This window comes from Chaetodon trifascialis, chromosome 1, assembly GCF_039877785.1.
Source record: "Chaetodon trifascialis isolate fChaTrf1 chromosome 1, fChaTrf1.hap1, whole genome shotgun sequence".
NCBI lineage: Eukaryota > Metazoa > Chordata > Actinopteri > Chaetodontiformes > Chaetodontidae > Chaetodon > Chaetodon trifascialis.
This window is the reverse complement of record NC_092056.1, coordinates 9082651-9103078: the sequence shown is the minus strand read 5'-3', so window position 1 is coordinate 9103078 and position 20428 is coordinate 9082651. Positions and strand designations below refer to the sequence as shown.

General features: G+C 41.2%; 1 protein-coding gene across 2 annotated transcripts; it reads left to right on the top strand.

Moving 5' to 3' along the window:
* The first annotated feature begins 10610 nt into the window (after positions 1-10610).
* marchf7 (membrane-associated ring finger (C3HC4) 7) lies at positions 10611-20360 on the top strand. Of its 2 annotated transcripts, XM_070970652.1 has the most exons (12): positions 10611-10749; positions 12135-12269; positions 12794-12983; positions 14091-14237; positions 14399-14570; positions 16136-16309; positions 16393-17590; positions 18319-18488; positions 18588-18691; positions 19239-19343; positions 19466-19514; positions 19658-20360. In XM_070970652.1, exons 3-12 carry the CDS (start codon positions 12804-12806, stop codon positions 19744-19746), a joined length of 2388 nt encoding a protein of 795 aa, XP_070826753.1. In that variant the 5' UTR covers positions 10611-10749; positions 12135-12269; positions 12794-12803; the 3' UTR covers positions 19747-20360. The 2 variants fall into 2 exon arrangements, with proteins under 2 accessions (XP_070826753.1, XP_070826746.1); XM_070970645.1 differs by lacking the exon at positions 12135-12269.
* The last annotated feature ends 68 nt before the right edge of the window (positions 20361-20428 follow it).

Sequence of the window (20428 nt, the reverse complement as noted above, 5' to 3'; positions counted from 1 at the left end):
CAGTGTGTGACCGATGGAGAGAGAGAGAGAGAGAGAGAGAGAGAGAGAGAGAGAAACAGAAAGACAGAGAGAGAATTAGTATGTTCCTTTTCTGGGAATGAGGAGTCATTTGTGCCAGGAAAGTGGAGAAACAAGCCCCAGCCCTACAGTGATGCATCTCTCCATGAAGAATTAGATCACAAGCAAATGTCACCCCAACCTGAGCAAAGCCAAATGACCTTGAATCAAATAAAAACACATCTTTACCCACGTCAGTGTGTACACACACCACACAAAATGTCAGCAGATTTTCCATTTGCTAAACCTGCGCCTAAGTGCAGGGGTTTATCAACCTAGTATTTTCCTGCAAGTCCATGTGAATATCACCCTGGAGGAACCCTGCTGTTAAATACAGCTAACTACAGTTACTTACTTTATAATTTAATCAATTTAAAATAAAGTGGCTTGAAATTGCCCTTACTCATACTCAGCCAAAACTTACAAAAACGAAAGAAAAAGAAAAGCAGATGAACATGCACACGCGCGCACAAACACACACACACACACAGGCATTACTTACATTCTGTGACAATACAATTTCTCTTATTCTGCATTTTGAGACAGATGAAGCTGAGGGGATTTTTCAAGGGAAATGGCTTTCACAGTCGAATTTCAAGCTTCAGTGCATTGCTTTATCATAGTTTACATATAACTAGCTTTGACTTCTGTCCACTGTGGCTAGCATATATCTTTGACAGTGGAGCATACTTTGATAGATAAGTGGCCGTTGCACTTTTTCTATTACCATGTCTGAGGTTTTTGCTGTTTTCCTCTCTCCTCTCTGGCCCATCTAGAAAGCATGATATTAGTCATTACTAAAGTGCAGGTGTATCACAAGTCCATTTGTTTTATTTTTCATTTTCTTACAAAGTTTACATGGTCTATTATACATAAATACACTCACATTACTTGAATAATGCATGCTCATTACCTGGAAAATAAGAAACATTATTGTAATTCCATGGAGACTAGGCCTACTTCTATTAAGTCACCCACTAGTGATTTGTAATGCAAAGGGGAGCTACCTTTTATGGGTTTCCACTCAAATGCTAATCCACAGGAGGCTCTCAACTCATATTGACAGACATCATTGTTGGCAAAATCAGTCATTAGAGATTTAGCAGTGTTCAGTTTCTGCAGGCGGAAAGCTTTCTTGTTCTTTTTAAGCAGTGACTTTGACAAGTTTGATTTGGCAGCGACTTCCCTGAAAATTTGGATCAAAGCACGGAGGAAGAATGCTAGTATTTACACTGCAGCGCACTGAACGTGGAATTCGTAACTAATCTCAAATTAGCTATGCTTTGTGTAACATGACCAGCGTTTAGTGTGAACACCAACTTTTTGTAGGACACACCAAACTCATCTGAGTGGGGGATGTGGCACCTCTGTTGAAGGGACAGCAGCCTTCATTATGCAACAGCACCAAGCAACTATTTGCTTGCAAATTATTTGATAAAGCAAATTATTTGATATGAAAAAAGGAAAAACTACAGACATGGTCATTGATATAAATAACAGCTTTGGGGGTGTAGTGTGTCTTGTGCTCTATAGTAACTTAGGAGCCCTGGAAATAGAGAATTGCTAGAGTCATGTTGAAACTGCTGACAGGCTTTATTAAGATTTTTTTTTTTTTTTTTTTTCAAATTGTGAAATCAATCAGTTCCTTGTCCTTGACATAAATCAACCAGTGGTCATGAATAAAAAGAAACCTCTCAAATAGTTGAAGACATCTTATATTGAAACTCAATTAGGTAAATTCTGAAAGAGCTAAAGGAAATAAGAGTGTAATAAGTGTTTGTGTGGAAGGATTTTTGTTTCGACAACATAAAAATGGATGATTAAATTAAATTGTCTATCTGAATGGTTGAGTTTGGTACACAGAGAGCATGAAAACAACCACATGAATGCATTTCATTCCCCTTAAATGTTCAACTATATTCTGAACAGATTAAGATAATGTACTGCTCTTACATAAAAAAGAAATTGTTGCCACATACTGATAAATGTTCAGCAAATCCAAAATCGTTATTAGTCATCTTGCCAAGTGTTTCATGCCTAAATAATTGCAAAAGCTGCCTGAAATGTGAGTGGTTTCAACGCCCACACATGACCACATGTGAAGCATACTTAACACAAAGTACCTTTGTGTTTCTTGATGTGGATGCCATAAATAGAAAAACCTCCGAGAGCATACGTTTGTGTGAAATCTCCAGATTTTGTTGTGTCTTCCGCACTGATTCCCATACCTGTTTGTTACGTTCCCTACATAGAAATGGGTGGCAGAAAAACAAATCCACAGTAAATGTGATGCTAATAAAATGAATAAAAATGATACCTTTGGTCTAATTATTAACCTTAAAGTATCAGTTAAGTATGGGGAAAATGTCCATGCATACTATATGAGCTATTTTCACATAGAGTGCATCAAGGCCATGAAAAATCCATCTATTGAACGAGCTTTCATATTCATTCTAGAGGTATGTTTGAACTGTGTATAAACTCTTAAAGCAATTGTAAAATGTATGAAAAAAGACACCCCTGCAAATATAATTGTCCACACACGTAATGCTGGCCAGCGTCTGTATTCCTGTTTAATCAGCAAATAGTACTATAAGACCAAATGTATGAGAGTTCCTGTAGCTTCGCATGTGAGGGCACGTCACCGCACAGTCGTTATGAGAAAAAGGTGTGACTTCTCCAGAAAATTGTTTGTTCTCTGTGAAAAGTGTGAAACAAATGAAGTCATATTTTCCAACAAGGTACACATTATGAGTGACAGCTTCCTGAACACATTTTATACCTCAGCTGGTTGAACTCTGAACGCTTCAAGCAAAGTCAGAAAACATAATTAAGAAATAGCAAAATGAGAAACATTCCTGACTTCTGATTTCTAGACTGAACAAACTATTTTGAGTTCTTCACACATTCTGAATACATTTCAGGCCAGAGTGTTCAAAGATACTCTAAGATTTTTGGCAAGTTCTCTGGAAGACAATCTTTAATCCCTCAGAGAAATAACAGCTTGGTTTATCTGCATCATGAGCTGATATTTACCTCTGAGCCTGATTGCTCAATGTTTTAGGGTGCCTCATCCAAAAAATTATATTTAAAGATACACACGGCGCCCAACAGCACATTGAAATTTCCTACAGCGCACTACAGATATCTTGAAATTCAAATGAGTTATGAGGAATTTTGAGGATTTGTGGGTGTTGCTGGTCATAATAACAGAACCAGAGTCCATCATTACAGACATAACCTCTTTGATCCTCACAGGTGTGAATTCTGTATGAAGGACAGGTGCGCTGGGAACAAATAAGGCTACTATATAAAAACTATGACACAATATGCTGTGTAAGTGCTGAGAGTGACAAAGCTCCAGAACACTGAAAGTATCATCTGTCAGACAGCCTGCCACACCTGCGTGTGTGAAAGTTTCACTATGAAAAATGTCTGTTAAATGAACCCTTAAAGTACGGTGGTGTCAAAGAGAGCATCATCTCTCAGAAAATAAACGCAGGTTTGGTGTGTAAAAGTGATCTAATTTGCAATTATACAACTATTTATATACCAGTTTAGCCTTTTGGGGTTATAATTAGCAGAATTCAGACTAAATACTCGCTTGTTTCCTAAAGCAAATTACTACTCATTTTAAAGATTGCACATGTGTATTTCTATTAGTGTGACTGTGTTTGTTTTTTTTTCATTAATTCTATAATTAACAGTCTCTATTAATTACTTTGATTGGCATAATAAATTATTCAACAGACATGTTCATACTGAACTGGAGTGTTAATACAGCCGGGCAGGACCAGTGAGGAGTTATCAAATAACAATAAATAAAGGTATGAAGTTAGAGTTTTCCAGCAGGAAATGCATGGATATATGGAATAGATTTAGGTCCGTGTTTGACCAAAAATATGGGGATATGCTAAAAATATTGAATAGTTTATTTCATTGCTTAATAACAGAAATGTAGCGAAAACACAACCAAAGAGTCACGACCATGAGGTTAAGAGCACATCGTCAGATTGCTCAAAAATCTATTTGCCGAGGAGCATCTGAACATAGACTTAGGTGGGCCTGTGGGGGTGGTCTAAAGACGGTTTTAGGACTGACGAAAACAGGCCCTGTTTTAATTAATACTGGCAGGCCACTGTTCCTCCTGGCAGTGTGCAGGCAGACGTTCTGGCCTGCCCTCAGTGACGCCTGGTCAAAAATAGGGCACCACACAGCACAGTAATGATCACAATGGTGACATCATCTTTGCCTTCAATGTGCTCTCCCCTCTGTGCTCTCCTGAACAAAGAGCAGCAGGCATGCAGGGAGGGAGGCAGATGTCACTTTGTGTCTGGGGAACATTAAGACCAACAAATGTTCTTTGAATCCTCGGGAAAGCCTTTTAGTGGTCGTGTGGGGTAAAACACTGCTTTGCTAAAAGTCACTAATTGAAAAATGGGCACCTACTCTTTGTGAATCAGGTGTCTGATTTTTCTTTTTTTTTTATTTTATCTGCAAGACATGTGAATTGAAATGAAACATGTACAGATTTATATTCGCCTGATTGCAGCCGAGCAAACCCATGGCGAGAGAAGAATGTCCGCAAATAACTGGCAAGCGTTTTAGCTGGTGCCCCTCAAACATGTGACCTAAAGTGCTAACACATGTGGCCTTGCTTTTTCACCGTTGTTACTGATGTGTTCAGATGTGTGTCTCCACAAGTGTGTTTGAAGCAGGCTCATGCACACATTGAATACAGCCATGCGTCATCATCAAGCGGGCAAAGACCTCCTCATTATAAAAACACAAATGCTAATACATTGTCTGTCTGCGAGCACACATTGAACTCCATACAACACAAGTCTCCGGGCACATTTAGCCTGCGGTTTGTTGTTCTATACAATTTGTGAACATTAAAAAAAAAATTCATGCGTCAAGGTGTCTGGAAACAACACAACACAGAAAATTCCCACGGGACAAGAAGTTACAATATGTGCTTAGTAAGTTCACTCGCCGCTGCTGTGTTGCATGTTTGTTTCTATAAAACTTCTGTTTGATTTGCGCTTTGAAATAACTCAAAACCTTAGCCTGGATGTTCCTTCTGAGAGATTTCTCAGAAGGCACAGACTCCTGCTCTCTGCGCCCTTAAAGACACTGAGCTTGTATTGTAGTTCTCCTATAAACCAGCCTTTTGTGGTATTCATGTGTCTCCACAAACAGGGCGAGGGAGCACGAGAGAGGGAGGAAGGGAGGCAGAGGGAGGGAGAGCGAGAGGAAACAGATTCTCAAGACCTGGACGAGCCGTGGGAAAAGAGGGGTCTTGTAGAGGAAAAGCAGAAATGTCTCAGGACATTCCTTTGTGATTACACAGTGCTGGACAAATCCAGACATTCTTGCAGTTATTCTGTGTGTTACAGCTCAAGTTAAAGTCAATTTCATGAGCAGAGTGTAAACATCAACATCTCCATGTCCTCATAGTTGTTGTGACAGTTAGATTTTGCAACTTTTTAAGCCATTTGATTTTATAAACTGACCAAACCTGAGGGGCAAAGTCACCAGCAATTTTATCCTTTTTCATCAGGAAACTTACAACAGTACAGCTGGGACAAAAAAAAAAAGAACAACAGCTCAGAGGGACAGGTAGGCATACGTCTCATATCCACACCACATAAATAAGAGGATTCAAGCAAGAGGAGGGGGTTCTGTGCAAATCTCACATTACAGGACCATGATCGTAGCTGAAAGAGTTAGCTGCCCCCAGTGGAAAAAGAAGCATGTTCCTCCCTTGTCACAGCCAGCATGAATGAGAAACAGCTCAAAGGAATGCTCCATTATCATCCTATCAGCAGCACTGGGGGAGGAGAGCTTGTAGTCTCTCTTCAGTGTGCAGAATCATGTGTCTGAAGGAGGAGGGGGGGGGGCAGTGGCATTGGCCTACAGACCCGCAATTGGGCTGAGCATCCTCCTCCCCAGCTCACCAGACCTTGCACTTCCTCATTTGTCTAGGTCAGGCGTCCTTTTTGTCAGCAATTAATCTGCAGCACCGCCCTCCTATATTTATCCCTTTCACTCTCTGTTTCTCCTTCACCTCTTGTTCTGTTAGCCTTGAGGAGATTTACACTTGGCTTGATCACCGTTCACCGTTGCATACACGCGACTAATAACGGATCGCCGGGCCTTTTAAGTGCTACATTTTTACCAAGCATGATGAGTATCTTGTTGACCTTCACATTATTATGCATCTGCTGTGCAACATTGCTCCCTCTCTGCTCCAAGCTGACCTTTTCCGGACCCCCCACACATTTAACATGAATTCAGTGTGTTACAGTTTTAAGTTGGTAAATGAATTTTACTCAGTGAAAACAAACAAACAAAAAAAACGTCTGTAATATATGCAACATGAAAAGAAAATGAATAGAAAGTATGTGTTCAGACTTATCTTTGATCAATGCTGCCCGAGGTCTACTAAATTAGATGTGAGTTAAAGTATGCAAATCAAATGAATGCTGCTAATCCTGGATTTACTGTGATGACGGGATCTACAATGCCTTTCAAAGCAATTATTCAAATCAATCTAATTAAACCTGTTGAAATTGGCTTTAATTGCCTCCCTGACTAAACAAACACTAAGTTCTGGCATACAAATAATAGTGCAGCTCAATTGCTTCTTCCAAGGATGTGGAGGGGAAAAGTGTGAACTACAGCGCCGCTTAGTGGCTGCTGGCTTCCTCTGGCTTTCATAATGACGTCAGCCCTGGACATTACTGTGTATACACGATGTGTGTGTGCGTGTGTGTGTAGACATGTATTACTCATGTTCCAAGGACATAAATCTGTTTACACAGGCACACTGTGGGGACGCACTGCTCCGTAACATAAATCATCGCATTTTAGGTTAAAGACTTTGGTTGAGGTGAGGGTAAGGTAAGTACTGGTTATGGTTACGGTGAGTCTCTGGGAAATGAATGTAAGTAATCCCCAAAGGTAATGGAAACATGACTCTGTGTGTGTGTGTGTGTGTGTGTGTGTGTGTGTGTGTGTGTGTGTGTGTGTGTGTGTGTGTGTGTGTGTGTGTGTGTGTGTGTGTTGCTAATGACCCAGATTCTCATTATTTTCAAGTGAAGTGTGATCATCATCAAAAACAAAAGCATTAACAATTACTACAAAAGATAATCAGAGGTCAGTTGTTTTTCAGTGATCCACCTATAATTTGTTTATTAAAGAGTTGAACCAGTGGCCATTAGATCAAATGTTTTGTGCTTATCAAAGCAGTCAGCACATTTAGACAGAGACACTAAATGCCCCTTTTTGGAAATATTATAACTGAATGCTCTACTGCTTTCTTTGCTTCTGTCATTTTGTCTCATTAATGCTTTCTTTTATCATGATCTGTCACTGCAGCTTGAGGCTGCAACCAACAGCGAGCGTGGACTGTCTCTGCTTGAATTTATTGCGTTTATTTCTCATGCATTCAGCACCTGGCTTCAAATTATTGTAGAGCTACAACCTGCTGTCCTTTCTTTTGCCCGTCTACATATATTACACCACTTAAACTGCAAAAACTTCATCTGATCTTTAAGGTGGTCATTTCATTTGTTTTGCATGTCGAATCGCTCTCTCCCTTTATATATCTGTCACCACCTAACAAACATCTGGCACTACGTAACTATCAAGTGTCCAGTAAAGACAAAAATGCCTCAAAATAACCTAAAAAAAATGTAAATATTACAAAAGCAGCCATCACATGCAGCCAACCTAATATGCACAAACAGTTATTAAAATAACTAAATAAATCTTGTAGAGAAGATTGACCCTTGCACTCACTTCACTTTCTTACAATAACCATTACTGTCCAACTGTAATACGTTAGATTATTGATATGGTTTGCTGTTCTCACTGCCTGAAGCATTCAGTTTATCCAAAATGCCATTTTTTCACTTATCCCTACAGCAGTACATAAGGATGCAGACAGTTTTTCTTTTATTTACACAGGATTTGAGATATCCATCTCTGAGATTTCTGCCTCCACCCTCCAAAAATGGATGAAATTTAATTTGTGCAGCTCAAGGCATTGAGAAATCTTTTTCAGGAAACAAAGTTACTCTGGATAATCCACTGACTTTATTGCAAACAGTTTTCATTAAAAACACTTTGTCTGAAAGAAACAGTCCCCACAAAGGCAGTTCAAAGGGTGTTCTGTGGAGGATTTTATCTCTCTGCTGTGAATCCTTTGTCTTCGGGAGGAGCTGCTAAATTATGTGTTTCCTATGCTCATGACTCTCATGGAAAAACATTTGTGAAGTATTTGGCATTTGTTCAGCGCTGCTGAAAACCGTGTAAGTAGCTGTAAGCAAAGTTTTCGCTTATTAATTTGGACTTGTATTTACAGCGTCTCCCTTGGGGCAGTAATTTTGAAAATGTCAGAATGCCATGATGCACATGAGATGCATCACATGCCCCAGTTTTGTCAAAATCCAATCAGTGGTGTGTATGAGATATTGTTCTGTACATGAAAGACCCATACTTGAAACCTGAATCTAATAAAAAAACATCAACTTTCAAGCCAACACCATTTATTTCAAACTGCGACAATTAAGATGATTTGACTGTTATGCAGCATTTTAATGCATGTTAGCACGTTTATGGCAGATAAAAATACAAGCAATTCAAACATAGTTTTGTTGTCTCTCTTCTAATTTTTCCTTCATTAATTCTATAATTGGCTACATCCTCTCTATTATTTTATTTGCTAAATTCACAGTCATGGACTATATTTTACAAAAGTCCCAGATTTCATTCATTTTTCCTCATCCACGTCTTGGCTGCTCCTCACATTAGGAAGTTGATTAGTGTGAGGCTTATCAAGCTAGTCTGTCATAATCAAAATAATCACATGTCACATCTCATCGCTGTACTAAAAATAATTACTTACAAGAAAAAGTCCTGCAATTATGGCTTTTCTACAGTAAAGATGTATTACCAGCAACATATACTTGAATATCAAAAGTAAAAGAGTTCATCAATCAGAAATGCAGAATGACCTCTTTCAGAATGTTATACTATTACCATATTGGTATTTTAATATTGTTGCAGATATTCAAACAGCATCTTAATGGTATGGATTGATTTGTTTTGTTTTATCTATAACATTGCTTCATATATCATAAGACAATCACATGATTGTTTGTAAAGCTTTGCATATTTTGTATGTAAATCTTAATCTGCAAAATAACTGTAAGAAGTTGTAACATAAATAAAAAGCACAATATTTCCCTTTGAAATCCTGCTAAGTAGGAGCACAGTATAAAGCAGCATTAAATGTGAATACAAAGAAAGTAAAAGTGCAAATGTTAACAAAATAAAGTGCCTGAAATGTGCAAGTGGAATCAAACTCAAACAGACTACAGGCTGAAATGCTTTATGAAATGAAATGACTGAATTATCATTTTAGGAGGGGAGCTGCATCCTCAGAGAGTCCCACATAATGTCAGTCATAGTCTATGAAAGAAGTATGGCCCTCACCTGCTACACATTGATGAACCCTTACTGTGTGTCTGCTTGATTCAGTTATATTCCAGATTTTAAACTCCAAATGGTGTCTTTGATTTCTGGATTCACTGGCTGAAGTTTGGGCAGCTTCAGATGCAGCCTTTGTCAACATCCCAAACTCACTAACAAAACCTCCAGCTGTAATGACTGCAGAAACATGGCACATACGATACTTTCCACGGGGAATACACTGGCACCTCTCATGCTGTCAATAATGCTAGGCTCATTCCTCATCCCACATGTTGTTTTTTTGTTTGTGAGTGCGAACACATATCTCATTTTAAGCCGTTAAGTGTTGAGACTGTTTCAGGATTGTGCACAGTACCCGCTGCCTGTGTGGCTGGGAACTGAAACTTTGCTGTGAAAACAGAAGTAACAAAGGAAGTTTGAAGCATCCTACGTACAGTTACATATTTTAACAATGCACATTTAATCAACCAATGTCCTTAAGAAGACCTATAATGTTGAGTTACTTACTTACTACTTTACACGATAATTTCCATTTTATGCTATTTTATAAGACATTTTGGAAGCCAAGATTTTACTTTTTACTCCTCTACAGTTATTTGATTTGTCACCAGTTACTGTGCAGATTTAGGTAATTAATACAAAATATAAATCAACTGAAATCATGATGTATATGAATGGATTAAGCTCCCCAGCAGTACATAAAGCCATTAAAACTGCCCCTACTTCCAAGAGCTGCAACATTACTGATGCTTCCATATGAATGCATACAATTATAATCCAGTGATATAATTTATATTATTCTCAAATGGGCCGTTCTGCATTCTGCATTTGGTTTTGTGGTATTGAGCCCCAAAAATGAAAATATGATTGATTTTATATGAGCCACGTGGTGGCGCTGTTTGACTTGTCTGCCCTGGAAATATCTGAGGCGTCAAAATTCGTTATGAGACGTGATCTTTAATTTTTATCAGTGTCACAAATGTGTCACTTCTTGTCGACGTGCACAAATGCAATAGCTCCAAATGTACTCACAGAAACGTGGATGAACCCCGTGCATGAGGATGATGAACCTCCTCTGCTGAGCCATTCCCTCCGGGTCATGGTAACTTTAAATCACCTGACCTGGTGCATTTACCAGCAGTCAACACAGACGCCATCGTTCCTGCTGTGCTAGAGCAAGACAAATCAAAGGTGAGAATGTCTGCTGACAGTGCATTGTGTTAACGTGTAATAAATTGTCACTTGGTGCTGAAACTTGTCTCAAACAAGCATCACTCAACGTTTAATCAGCGCCACTGAATTGTCAACGTAAGATTTCAGGACTTATTACAGTACAAATGTCAAGCTAACCAGCTAGCTTTTAGCTAAACGAGTTGCCAGCCCCTCTAGCAGACAGCTCTGCCGAATCGTCGGAAAACAGCAGCTGAACTATTCCGTTACCATATTTGAACGGCCACCAGAGGGAAAGTTAATACTTAATGACAGCTACTTCGTCAATGCTAAACACGCCACGCGCTGTGCTTTTCTTTATTAGCTAACCGTTAACTGCTAACGTTGTTGTGTAGCTAACCGAACATTAACAATAACGCTAGTTAGTTAGCTAGCTAGCTGACGTTTAACCTTATTTGAAAGTGAGTGTACTGGAGACGGTTCGTAAATTATCAGTCAGCAAAGCGTTAAAAGGCATCAGAAAAGATAACCCAGATGATAAGGCGAGCGGGCAGGATAATGTTGTTTCACGTCGAAAACGTTATTAAGTCTGTAGTTCAAGTGATTGACGAAAGTGTCTCTGCTTATCCTTTTTATTCAAATAAGGTGCTAACTTATCGTTATAGCTACTAATGCTCTGGTTAGCTAACAACACAGAACTCGTGGTCAGTTGTCATTGTTTTAGTTGCCTTAGCTAAAACTAGAGCAATCTAATAAACAGCTCTCGGTTAAAACCTACCATAATGAACGTTGTGATATTTTTAATTGGACGCTGTGTCATGGAAGTTGTTAATTCACCTTTATGGTTGTTTTTGAAGCCTGTGATTTATGGTGCAGCTGAATAGCATTACGCTCATTAACCTAGCTGGGTTGAAGAAAACATTACAGGCATCTTTCCTTTTAAGGCAATACAGTTGTGCAACACCACAAACCACAGGCTGCAAAACGACCATAAAGTTGCGCCAACACTTCCCTGAAACAGCTGCAGCAGAAACTGAACATCATAAACTTTGTGAAGGTAACATTTAATTACGGCACGCTTGTCTATTAGACTACGGTAATTTTAGAAAGGTGTACTTTAATAAACTGCCATGACAGCTGCGTCTTGTAACATAGCATACATCAGCTAGTAGTTAACCACACAAGCACAAGTTTTTACGCATGATATGCACATTATCTTATATTTTGTCCTCCTTTGAAAGATGTACTTCCTGGACTACTTCTATTCAACTGTATTGTTTAACAATAAAGCATTTGCATTTCCTTATTATCTTGTATTCTGTTGCAGGTGATTTCAAGATTGAAGTGCTGTGTTGTGGTTTCAAATGTTCTAGTTATCCTGCCTTATTTACTGCTGTTCATTTCAGTCTGACAGGCTGCTGGCTTGCTTAGCTATCTTTGGCCACAGGTGCTCGAGCTAATGTCCATGGATCCATATCACTACCAGGGAATAACTTGTACCGTACCACTTTACGTCAGAAACTCTCAACTCTTCCTCTAAGGTTGGCTTTCAACTAATTCATCAGTAGGACTTAAGAGAACTTGACGATTTATGTGACCCTGCACTGTGTGTTAGATATAGTAATGCAGCTTAATAATAAACGATCTCAGCATCTTATAGCTGTTGTAGAGCACCCTGTTTGCTTAGACACGCAGCTCAGAGTGCTACTGCTTGCTGGGTGTCATATTGCTGTAACAGAGTTCATAGTCCCTAAGATAGGCAGCGTGACCTTGATACCATGGCCAGGAAGCAGCATGATGGCAGGTTTTGGTGTTTACAGACACATCCGTCACGTGTACTCAGTCAACAAATCAGACATGCTCACAAACCGTTCCACCAAGCCTCGCTGCTTGTCAGATCGAAAGGTTGGGCCCCTTTAAAACTCTGTGCTGCAAGGTGTAAACTTCATGCCCTGTCTTTCCATTGGGTGGGGAATGTTGGGAAAAGTTCTTACCACTTCTTGCCCACACACCTCGACTATCCTCCAATAATATCTTTGGATTTGTCATTCTCATGTCCCAACAGGCAATCCGTGATGGACTCCAGGTCTCGCAGACTTCCATGTCTGCCCAGCTTAAGGTCGTCCTACACATCCAGTCCTTCAGTCTCCTCCTCATCACTTGGATCCAGCAGATTGTACAGCAGGGAGACAGTGCTCAACAATGACCGCTTCCCAAGGGCATCATCGGCTTACAAAGCAGATCTGGACCAACAGGTAGGCTTATTGCAAAGAAACAGCTCAAGGTTTTGAACCCTGCATAGCATTGCTGTCTATACAGAGCTTACACCCCCCCCCATTATAAACTGACTTACAACACAGACAGTTTAAATGCAGATGGACTACACCACTGCCTTGGTTTGCTGTATCAGTCTTTTTTTTAGATATGTGTCTGTTTCATAGCTGTCGTTGGAGGTAAACACCAGCTTCATGTAATTCAGCCTGGTATGCAGAGGTCATGTAGGGTGATAGTGTTGGTTTAAGTTGGATAAAACAGTCCAGAGCAACAATAACAACAACAGCACTTGCTGGGCCCATGGCATCCTACTGTATCCATGTAGCTGTGCATCTTGGGGCTTTACTCATCTGCCTTTCTGGTGTATTCCAGAGAGAGGACATTCAAGTAAGCTTGTTTCTTCCGTGTTCCCGTTGGAACTTGGTACAGTAGCTGGCTACGTCTATTAGTGGTGCAACAGTAGACTCTTTGGAGGTCTTTTTATAGGGCAGCCTAGATTCCTTGGCACACTTTGTGTATATTTTAGTCCCACTTCTCATTATGGTCTGTGTCAAAAGCTAGTGTTACTGTTGGCCTGGGCCCTGTTTAGTTGTTCCTCTTCTTTTCAGAAGAGCTAGCTTGGTGCAAAGACCCAACAAACCATTCACCTTCCATGATTTATTTTATTATGGGTACTGAGATGAGCACAAATTCAAAGACAAATCATACAGCAAAAAGAAATTTGTGTGCATTGATGTTTACATTCAGTGTTTCTCTCCAGAACACACCAACCTGTTGAGTGCATGTCCGTGCTCTGAAAACATTGCCAAAGCCAGTCTGTTAAATATTTTAAAACTCACTGCTTACTTCCATGTTAATGTCATGTTAGTGTCTTCTTCCCTGCTCTTTGTTTCTTGGAACATTACGGCCACCAAAAAAAAAAAGTGAGACTGTTGAAATATGTATTTCACCACACGCTTGCACCTGTGCTGGCTGAGCGAGATGCAAACAAAATGGGGAACCACTCATCAAAACATGACTTGTGTGATTGTCTCAGTACAAAGAGGCAGGAAGAGTGAACACGCTTTTTACCTTCTCTCCTTTTGAAGAGTTCTCGTCTCCTGGGGTCATCCAGAGACTACAGCAGCTCTGACAGTTGCTCCGCCAGCTGGAAGTTACCCTCTTCTCGAACAGCCTCCAGCAGATCTTATGACCGCCCGTGGGCTGAATCCCCTCTCAGCAGCAGGAGCAAACTGGTACTGGAGCCGTGCTAATTAATAGCAGGCAAAACACAGCCTGGTGAAATGTATTCTCTGAATCTTAAAGAGATTTTAGAGTAGAGGTTAGAGGAACATTTCTGAATGATATCACTGAAATATGAATGCATTTCTTTTAATGTCTGCCTTCATTTTCCCAGACTGATTCTGAGGGGAGGTTGGGGATGCGCTCAGTTCTGTTGAACGCCGCTGATGATGGCGATTCTAAAAGGGCCAAACTGTCATACAGCAACAGAGGACTGTACTCAAGAACGCCCAGCACCTCAGTTTCAGGATCCACCTATTCCAGTAATGGGCTTAGCAGTGGCAGAGGTACATAATACCAGACTTGTGGAGGTCATGAGAAAAACTGTTTCCCCAAGGGGCACTCACTGATTTTTGCGCCTGTATTTTATTGTTCTGATGTGGGTTGGACATGTTAATTCACACTGCATACAGTTTGTCCAGAGCGCACCCCCACCGCCTGGCTTCAGCGGCACATTCCTCATTTTAGTTGACTCACCTGCAGTGGAGAGCCAAAATTAGATGGCTGCTTTTTACCATGTTGTTAGCTCATTAGCAGTAGAAGCTAACACAGATGACCTGAAATACCAGGAAATCAAATTACATCAAGCGTCAATGATCATTCACACTTTATACACAGGGCATACTGGGTATTTAGTAGCCTGTCAGGTAGCCTGTTTTGGTTTCAGTGCAGGTGGTAACAGTGGTGAAACAGTGGTGCATCTGTGATAACATGCGTGGTTTACATATTTAACAATTATAATAAACCATATTTAAATAATTCTTTAAGGAAACATGACTGAACTAGAGTGGTGGGCTACTGGTGCACATAAATGGTTGCAACAATGTCAGTCAATGCAGTTTTTGAATCAGTGACACTACACCAAAAAAATGTCTGAACTTTGGACGTAGGTGTTGGCTGGTGTTGAGTTTTGTTGTCAGTTGTATTCCAGCGTCACGTTGCACCAGCTATTTTTAGATCCATTCTGAAGTTTGTGTGTGAAATCCTTTGGGAGTTATAAGGGAGTGTTGTTTAACTTCACAGCACCATTTCAACTTAAGGAACTTCTTAGCAGCAAACATGCAGCACTGCATCAAGTATGTATTAAAGAGGAAGTCTACAAGCTGTGATGTAACTGCCAAAATAAATAGTTTTAGGAGGCCAAATGATTTATTAAAGAAACTGATGATCCCATGTAAATGTAGGTATGACTACAAGGTATTTATAGAGATACATGGAGAAATGTGTGTGTTTCAGATGTAATGGGTAATATGTGGTCGTGCTAACCTGACAAAGTTATTTGCTCTAATATTTGAAGTTTTGTAACTTAAGGTATATTGTGTTGGGAAAGTGATGGTCAAGTGTGACGACCATCCCATTACATCTCTTTTAGATATGTTAGAAACAGTGAGACCGAGCATATACTATGTGTAAGTACTTAGTATCTATTAAGCTTTACTGCTTTATGTGGTGTCACCGGTTTAAATTTAGGGATGCATAAATCTTCATTCTACGTAGCTGTAAGACAACCAGCTCCAGATGTTAAATGTGCTGTAACTTGGGAGTAGCTTGTGGAGCAAAAGCCTTTGCGCGCGGTCTCTGTCAGCAGTAGATTTAGTCGCAGTTCATCATAATTTCAACTAGCAGTCACCAGACCTAGATACTAATACATAAACATCTGGACATGTAAGTAATTAATGATGATTACACTGAAAAAATACATTTTCTCAGCCTGTATTTGGTTTATTTAAAAAGTGTAGCAGATCTAAATGAGATGTCAAGTCAAATGCTGATAATTAGCATATATTTTAAACTGGTTTGGAAAATGAACCCAGCAAATCTCAAAACAGTTTTTCTACTCTTTTCTTAACAGGTGAAAAACAAAACGATGCACGTGAGTCGTCGTGGAGCTCATGCCGTTTACTCTCACAGTCGTCCTCTTCCTCAGCAAAGCCGCTGTTGTCCAGGAGAGAGCTGGAGACAAAGAGTGAGCTCAGTCTCTCAGGTTTGGGAGAAAGGAGGACTTCAGGATTGGCTTCCTCGTTGTGTAGGTATATTTTCTGACGTAAACACACACATAGCACGCAGCCTGCTTCAATGTATTGTGATATATAAGCCTTCTCATTTCAGATCCGACAGACAGGGTGACCTCCACATATGCACAGGGAGCTCGGCCCAAAGAGACTGCCTACCCTCCCACCTCCTCCTTCTCCTCGTCTTACTCCTCCACTGGTAGAGAAAGCTCTCTAAATCGCCACCTCTTATCTTCCACCCCCCACCGGTCTTCTCCTCTGGGGCGTGACTTCAGCAACAGAACCACAACCCGCCTCTTGAGCGGCTCATCCACCCTCTCCTCATCTCAGGAACCAACAAGACGCCCTGAATCCTCCTCAGATATCTCCTCCTCTTCTTACTCCTCCCGCACCCCCTGGCACACCACTCCCCTGGGCAGACCGGAGGCCACGCTCCCTCTTAGGCCGGCCCCTGAGGGAGGAGAGCCAGAGGGCCGTCGCTCAACTCGTCACCTTTTGTCCCGTCTCTTTTCACGCCGCTCCAGCCAAGACTCCTCAAGTGGATCCTCCAGCGTTCGCTCCCTTGATGATGACAGTCCATCAATTGGCGGAGAGTCTGTGGACAGTGATGAGGGAGCCAAGATGTCTAGTGTGGAGCCCAGCGCTGGAAGTTCAGAGGCGAGCACAGGTGTCCTCAGGAATCGTAGAGCAGACCTCGCCCCGATCCGCGAAAACGACAGCAACGGGTATCGTAGTGGCCTGGCTCGGCCCAGGATGTCATTGTGGAGAGAGCCTGATGTTAGCCGAAGTAATGGCACAAGCAGTGGAGGAGGCAGCAACGCCTCCTGGCTCTCCTCCTCCCTCCGCGGCCGCTGCCCTCCCCTCCTCTCTCGCCTCAGAAGACACGCTAGGGACGAGAGCGCACACTCCACTGCCGGCTTAGAAGAAAGCTACAGCCGCCCGCAGCATTTACTGAGAAGGTGGGATAACCTTGAGCATAATGCATCACAGGATGATGAAGATGATGACGATGATGAGGAAGAGGAGGAGGGCGATGAGGATGAAGAGGAGAAGGAGGAGGGAGCAGTTGGTTTAGAGGCCTTTGGCGCAGGCGGTCCCTGCAAACTCGATGATGAGCCGCTGCCTGAGCTGGAGGATGCCTCGGCTGAGTTTTCCCCGCGCCAGAGACTCAGAGTGTATGAAAACATTTCAGTGTCTATGCGTCCACTGAGCGATGTGGAGAGCCAGCTGGAAGGCCAGAGGGAGAAGCCCATTTCTAGCAGGGATCAAGAGAAGCTGCGCAAGATCAAGGAGAGGTATTGGATTTTGATCCTTCTCATAATCATGCGTTTGTTACTTCTTGTCCTCTTAGAAAACTGCTTCGTATGAGATACTGTGCTCGACTGCTGTCTCACTGGGATTTGGATGACATGAATATCAAATGAACATCATATGGTAGCACAATCTAAATCAATCAATCTAAATTTTCAGATACTGCATCAAAGTTAGAATGGGAGTTGGTCTTAAAATGCATGGCTTTTTTTTTTTTTTTTTTTTTTTCCCACCTATAGCCTCGCGTGACTTTAATATGTAAGATACGCAGGTCAAAAGTGGCTCATGTTCCAGCCTTATTGACAAACTTTGCTACATGTCTGCCTTACTGGTACTTGACCTCAAGTCTCTTCAGTGTGTCAGATAATCAGGAACCCTCTTCAGCTTATTGGGCCAATGGTACAGTGGTACTAAACACACAAAGATAAAATGTATGTTTATTGTGTTTCCTTCTCTAATGACTGGTTCAGACTACATAAATCTAGCCCGATTTTTAGACACCCCAACCATGACACGTCAAGAGTTTCTGGCACTGTGATTATTAGATTTGACATGGTGACCATCATCAAAGACAAAAAAGAACCATGTAGTCTGAACCTGGCATAAGGCAGGAAAGCTTCACACATTATGTAACTTTATCACTGAAAATTGAGATGTAAGAAACAGGCACTGTATCACCAGTGGAACTACACATCCTCCTGTCCTGCTACAGACTGCTGCTGGAGGATTCTGATGAGGAAGATGGCGACCTGTGCCGAATCTGTCAGATGGGGGAGGAATCGGCATCCAACCCCCTGATTCAGCCTTGCCGCTGCACAGGCAGCCTGCAGTACGTCCACCAGGAATGCATCAAGAGGTGGCTTCGCTCCAAGATTGGCTCGGGTAAATACAAACCTCTCAAATTGGCTGCAGCTTCCACGAAAAACCACATCTTATCAAACAAATCACTGTGGGGTTTTTTTTCCTCTCGTTCTCTTTTAGGCACAAACCTTGAGGCCATCACAACATGTGAACTCTGCAAGGAGAAACTGCGTTTGAACATAGACAACTTTGACATTCAGGAGTTATACAGGACACACGTGCAAGTGAGTCACCATCTAATTTCCTTTTATTAGAGAATTTGAAAAAATTACAGCGCCCAATACATGTCTAATTAATTGAAGCAAATAATGTATGTTGATTTTATGAGTCACATAAGGAATTGACTGACTATTCATAAAAAAACATAAACAGCCTCAAACACCAGGGCTGTACCTTTACTTGTTGTTGCACTGGTGCTATTGTCAATAAAGATGAAGTGTTTTTGTATGAAAACCTGCATTTTTTTTTATTTAAAAAAATAAGTATGCTGTATCATAAATACATGTCTGCTTGGAGAATTGGTAGAAGATTCAGCCAGTTGTTATGATTTTAATTGTGGATTCAGCTCCTGCCTTGATAATGCATAAGGAGGTGCAGCATCTATGTACCAATATGGCGGCCATTCCTGAGTGACTGTGGGAATTGGTGTTGGGTGTGTAGTGATGCGCTATCCATTCACCTCACACATAAACAAGCAGCTCCGGCTGCATCCGCTGGGCTTGTGCATGAAAAGCGTGCAGTTTGCTGAAAGGTGCTATGCTTGCTTCACAGTCAGAGTATGATGAGTTCATCAGCAGCGGTCTCTATCTGGTGGTGCTGCTGCATTTCTGTGAGCAGAGGTTCTCTGACGTCCTGGGAGCAGTCGATGCAGCTGGGGTGAGAACACACGCACATTAACAGACACACTTCCTGGATTTACCCGTCGTGTTAATTCAGTGCTACCATGAAACTCGTGTGTTCCTGTGTTGAAGACAAACGTCTTTTTTTTTCACACCCAGTTATTCAACCTGGTGAGAATTCTTCACGAACACATGGACAATCTTGAAAGTATGTGGCTCAATCCTTCTCTACGCTTCTGTGTTTGTTGTTTAAAGCTCCCAGCTTCTCTGTGCATCACAGTGAACTGTAGCTTGCTCTCTTGGTGTTATTTTGTGGCTACAGAATTTGACTTTTTTGTCTCTGGATTGCAGTTCTCCACGGTGAAAGTGACGCGGAGAGCCAAGACAACAGACCGTCTATTGATTTTTCTGATCCGGAAGACGATCTTGAAGATGAGTAACAGTTATGTCAAAGTGGTTAAATGAGGGTAAAAAAAAAAAAAAAAAAAAGTGGGTCAGAGGATCTGAAGTCGCAGGGCTTGTCTACGCCGTACGGTAGCTCACGCCGTTTTCACATATGCTTCTACATCGTCATATTCATCAGGAATGCAACGGCAGCAAAAAATGCCGAATGCACACAACGCGTCTCGCCTTTGTTGCAGGTGACTTTTGCAGATATGCAAACTCGAAGTAGTCGGTAAAACATTCTGGTCGACAGCACCGAATTTGTTTCTGCAAGAGTGCACTTTATTCAGTTATAATCAAACACAAATGCAAGTCTTTTTAACTGTGATACCACAAGTGCTTTAATGTTTAAAGGAAAGGCGGAAATGGAAGCGGCAGGAGAGGGCAATGTTTACGTTGTGATGCAGGACGGATGCTTTTCGGGAATGGGAATGTAAAGCGTGATTATTCCTTTTACCGTCTGTTCTTCTCACCTTTCCCACTGAGAATATGTTTGAAAACACTTAACCCATTGAACTTTCTCCATCTTTGTGTTTGAAATGCTTTATGTATGTACAAAATAAGTTTTCATGCTTATAATTTTGGGAATAAAGATTGAATGCAAACTGCCTCTCCTGCTCAGGCTTCTTACTTATGGCTATATAATTCAGACCCTGATCAGTGGTTTGACTGAAAGCA

What these genes read in the sequence shown, in the direction of transcription:
- marchf7 (XM_070970645.1), top strand. Translation starts at nt 12,804, where the DNA reads ATGGACTCCAGGTCTCGCAGACTTCCATGTCTGCCCAGCTTAAGGTCG. An exon ending in TCAGCAGCAGGAGCAAACTG is followed by an intron (nt 14,238 to 14,398) that starts GTACTGGAGCCG and finishes TCATTTTCCCAG; the next exon opens with ACTGATTCTGAGGGGAGGTT. An exon ending in TATACAGGACACACGTGCAA is followed by an intron (nt 18,692 to 19,238) that starts GTGAGTCACCAT and finishes CTTGCTTCACAG; the next exon opens with TCAGAGTATGATGAGTTCAT.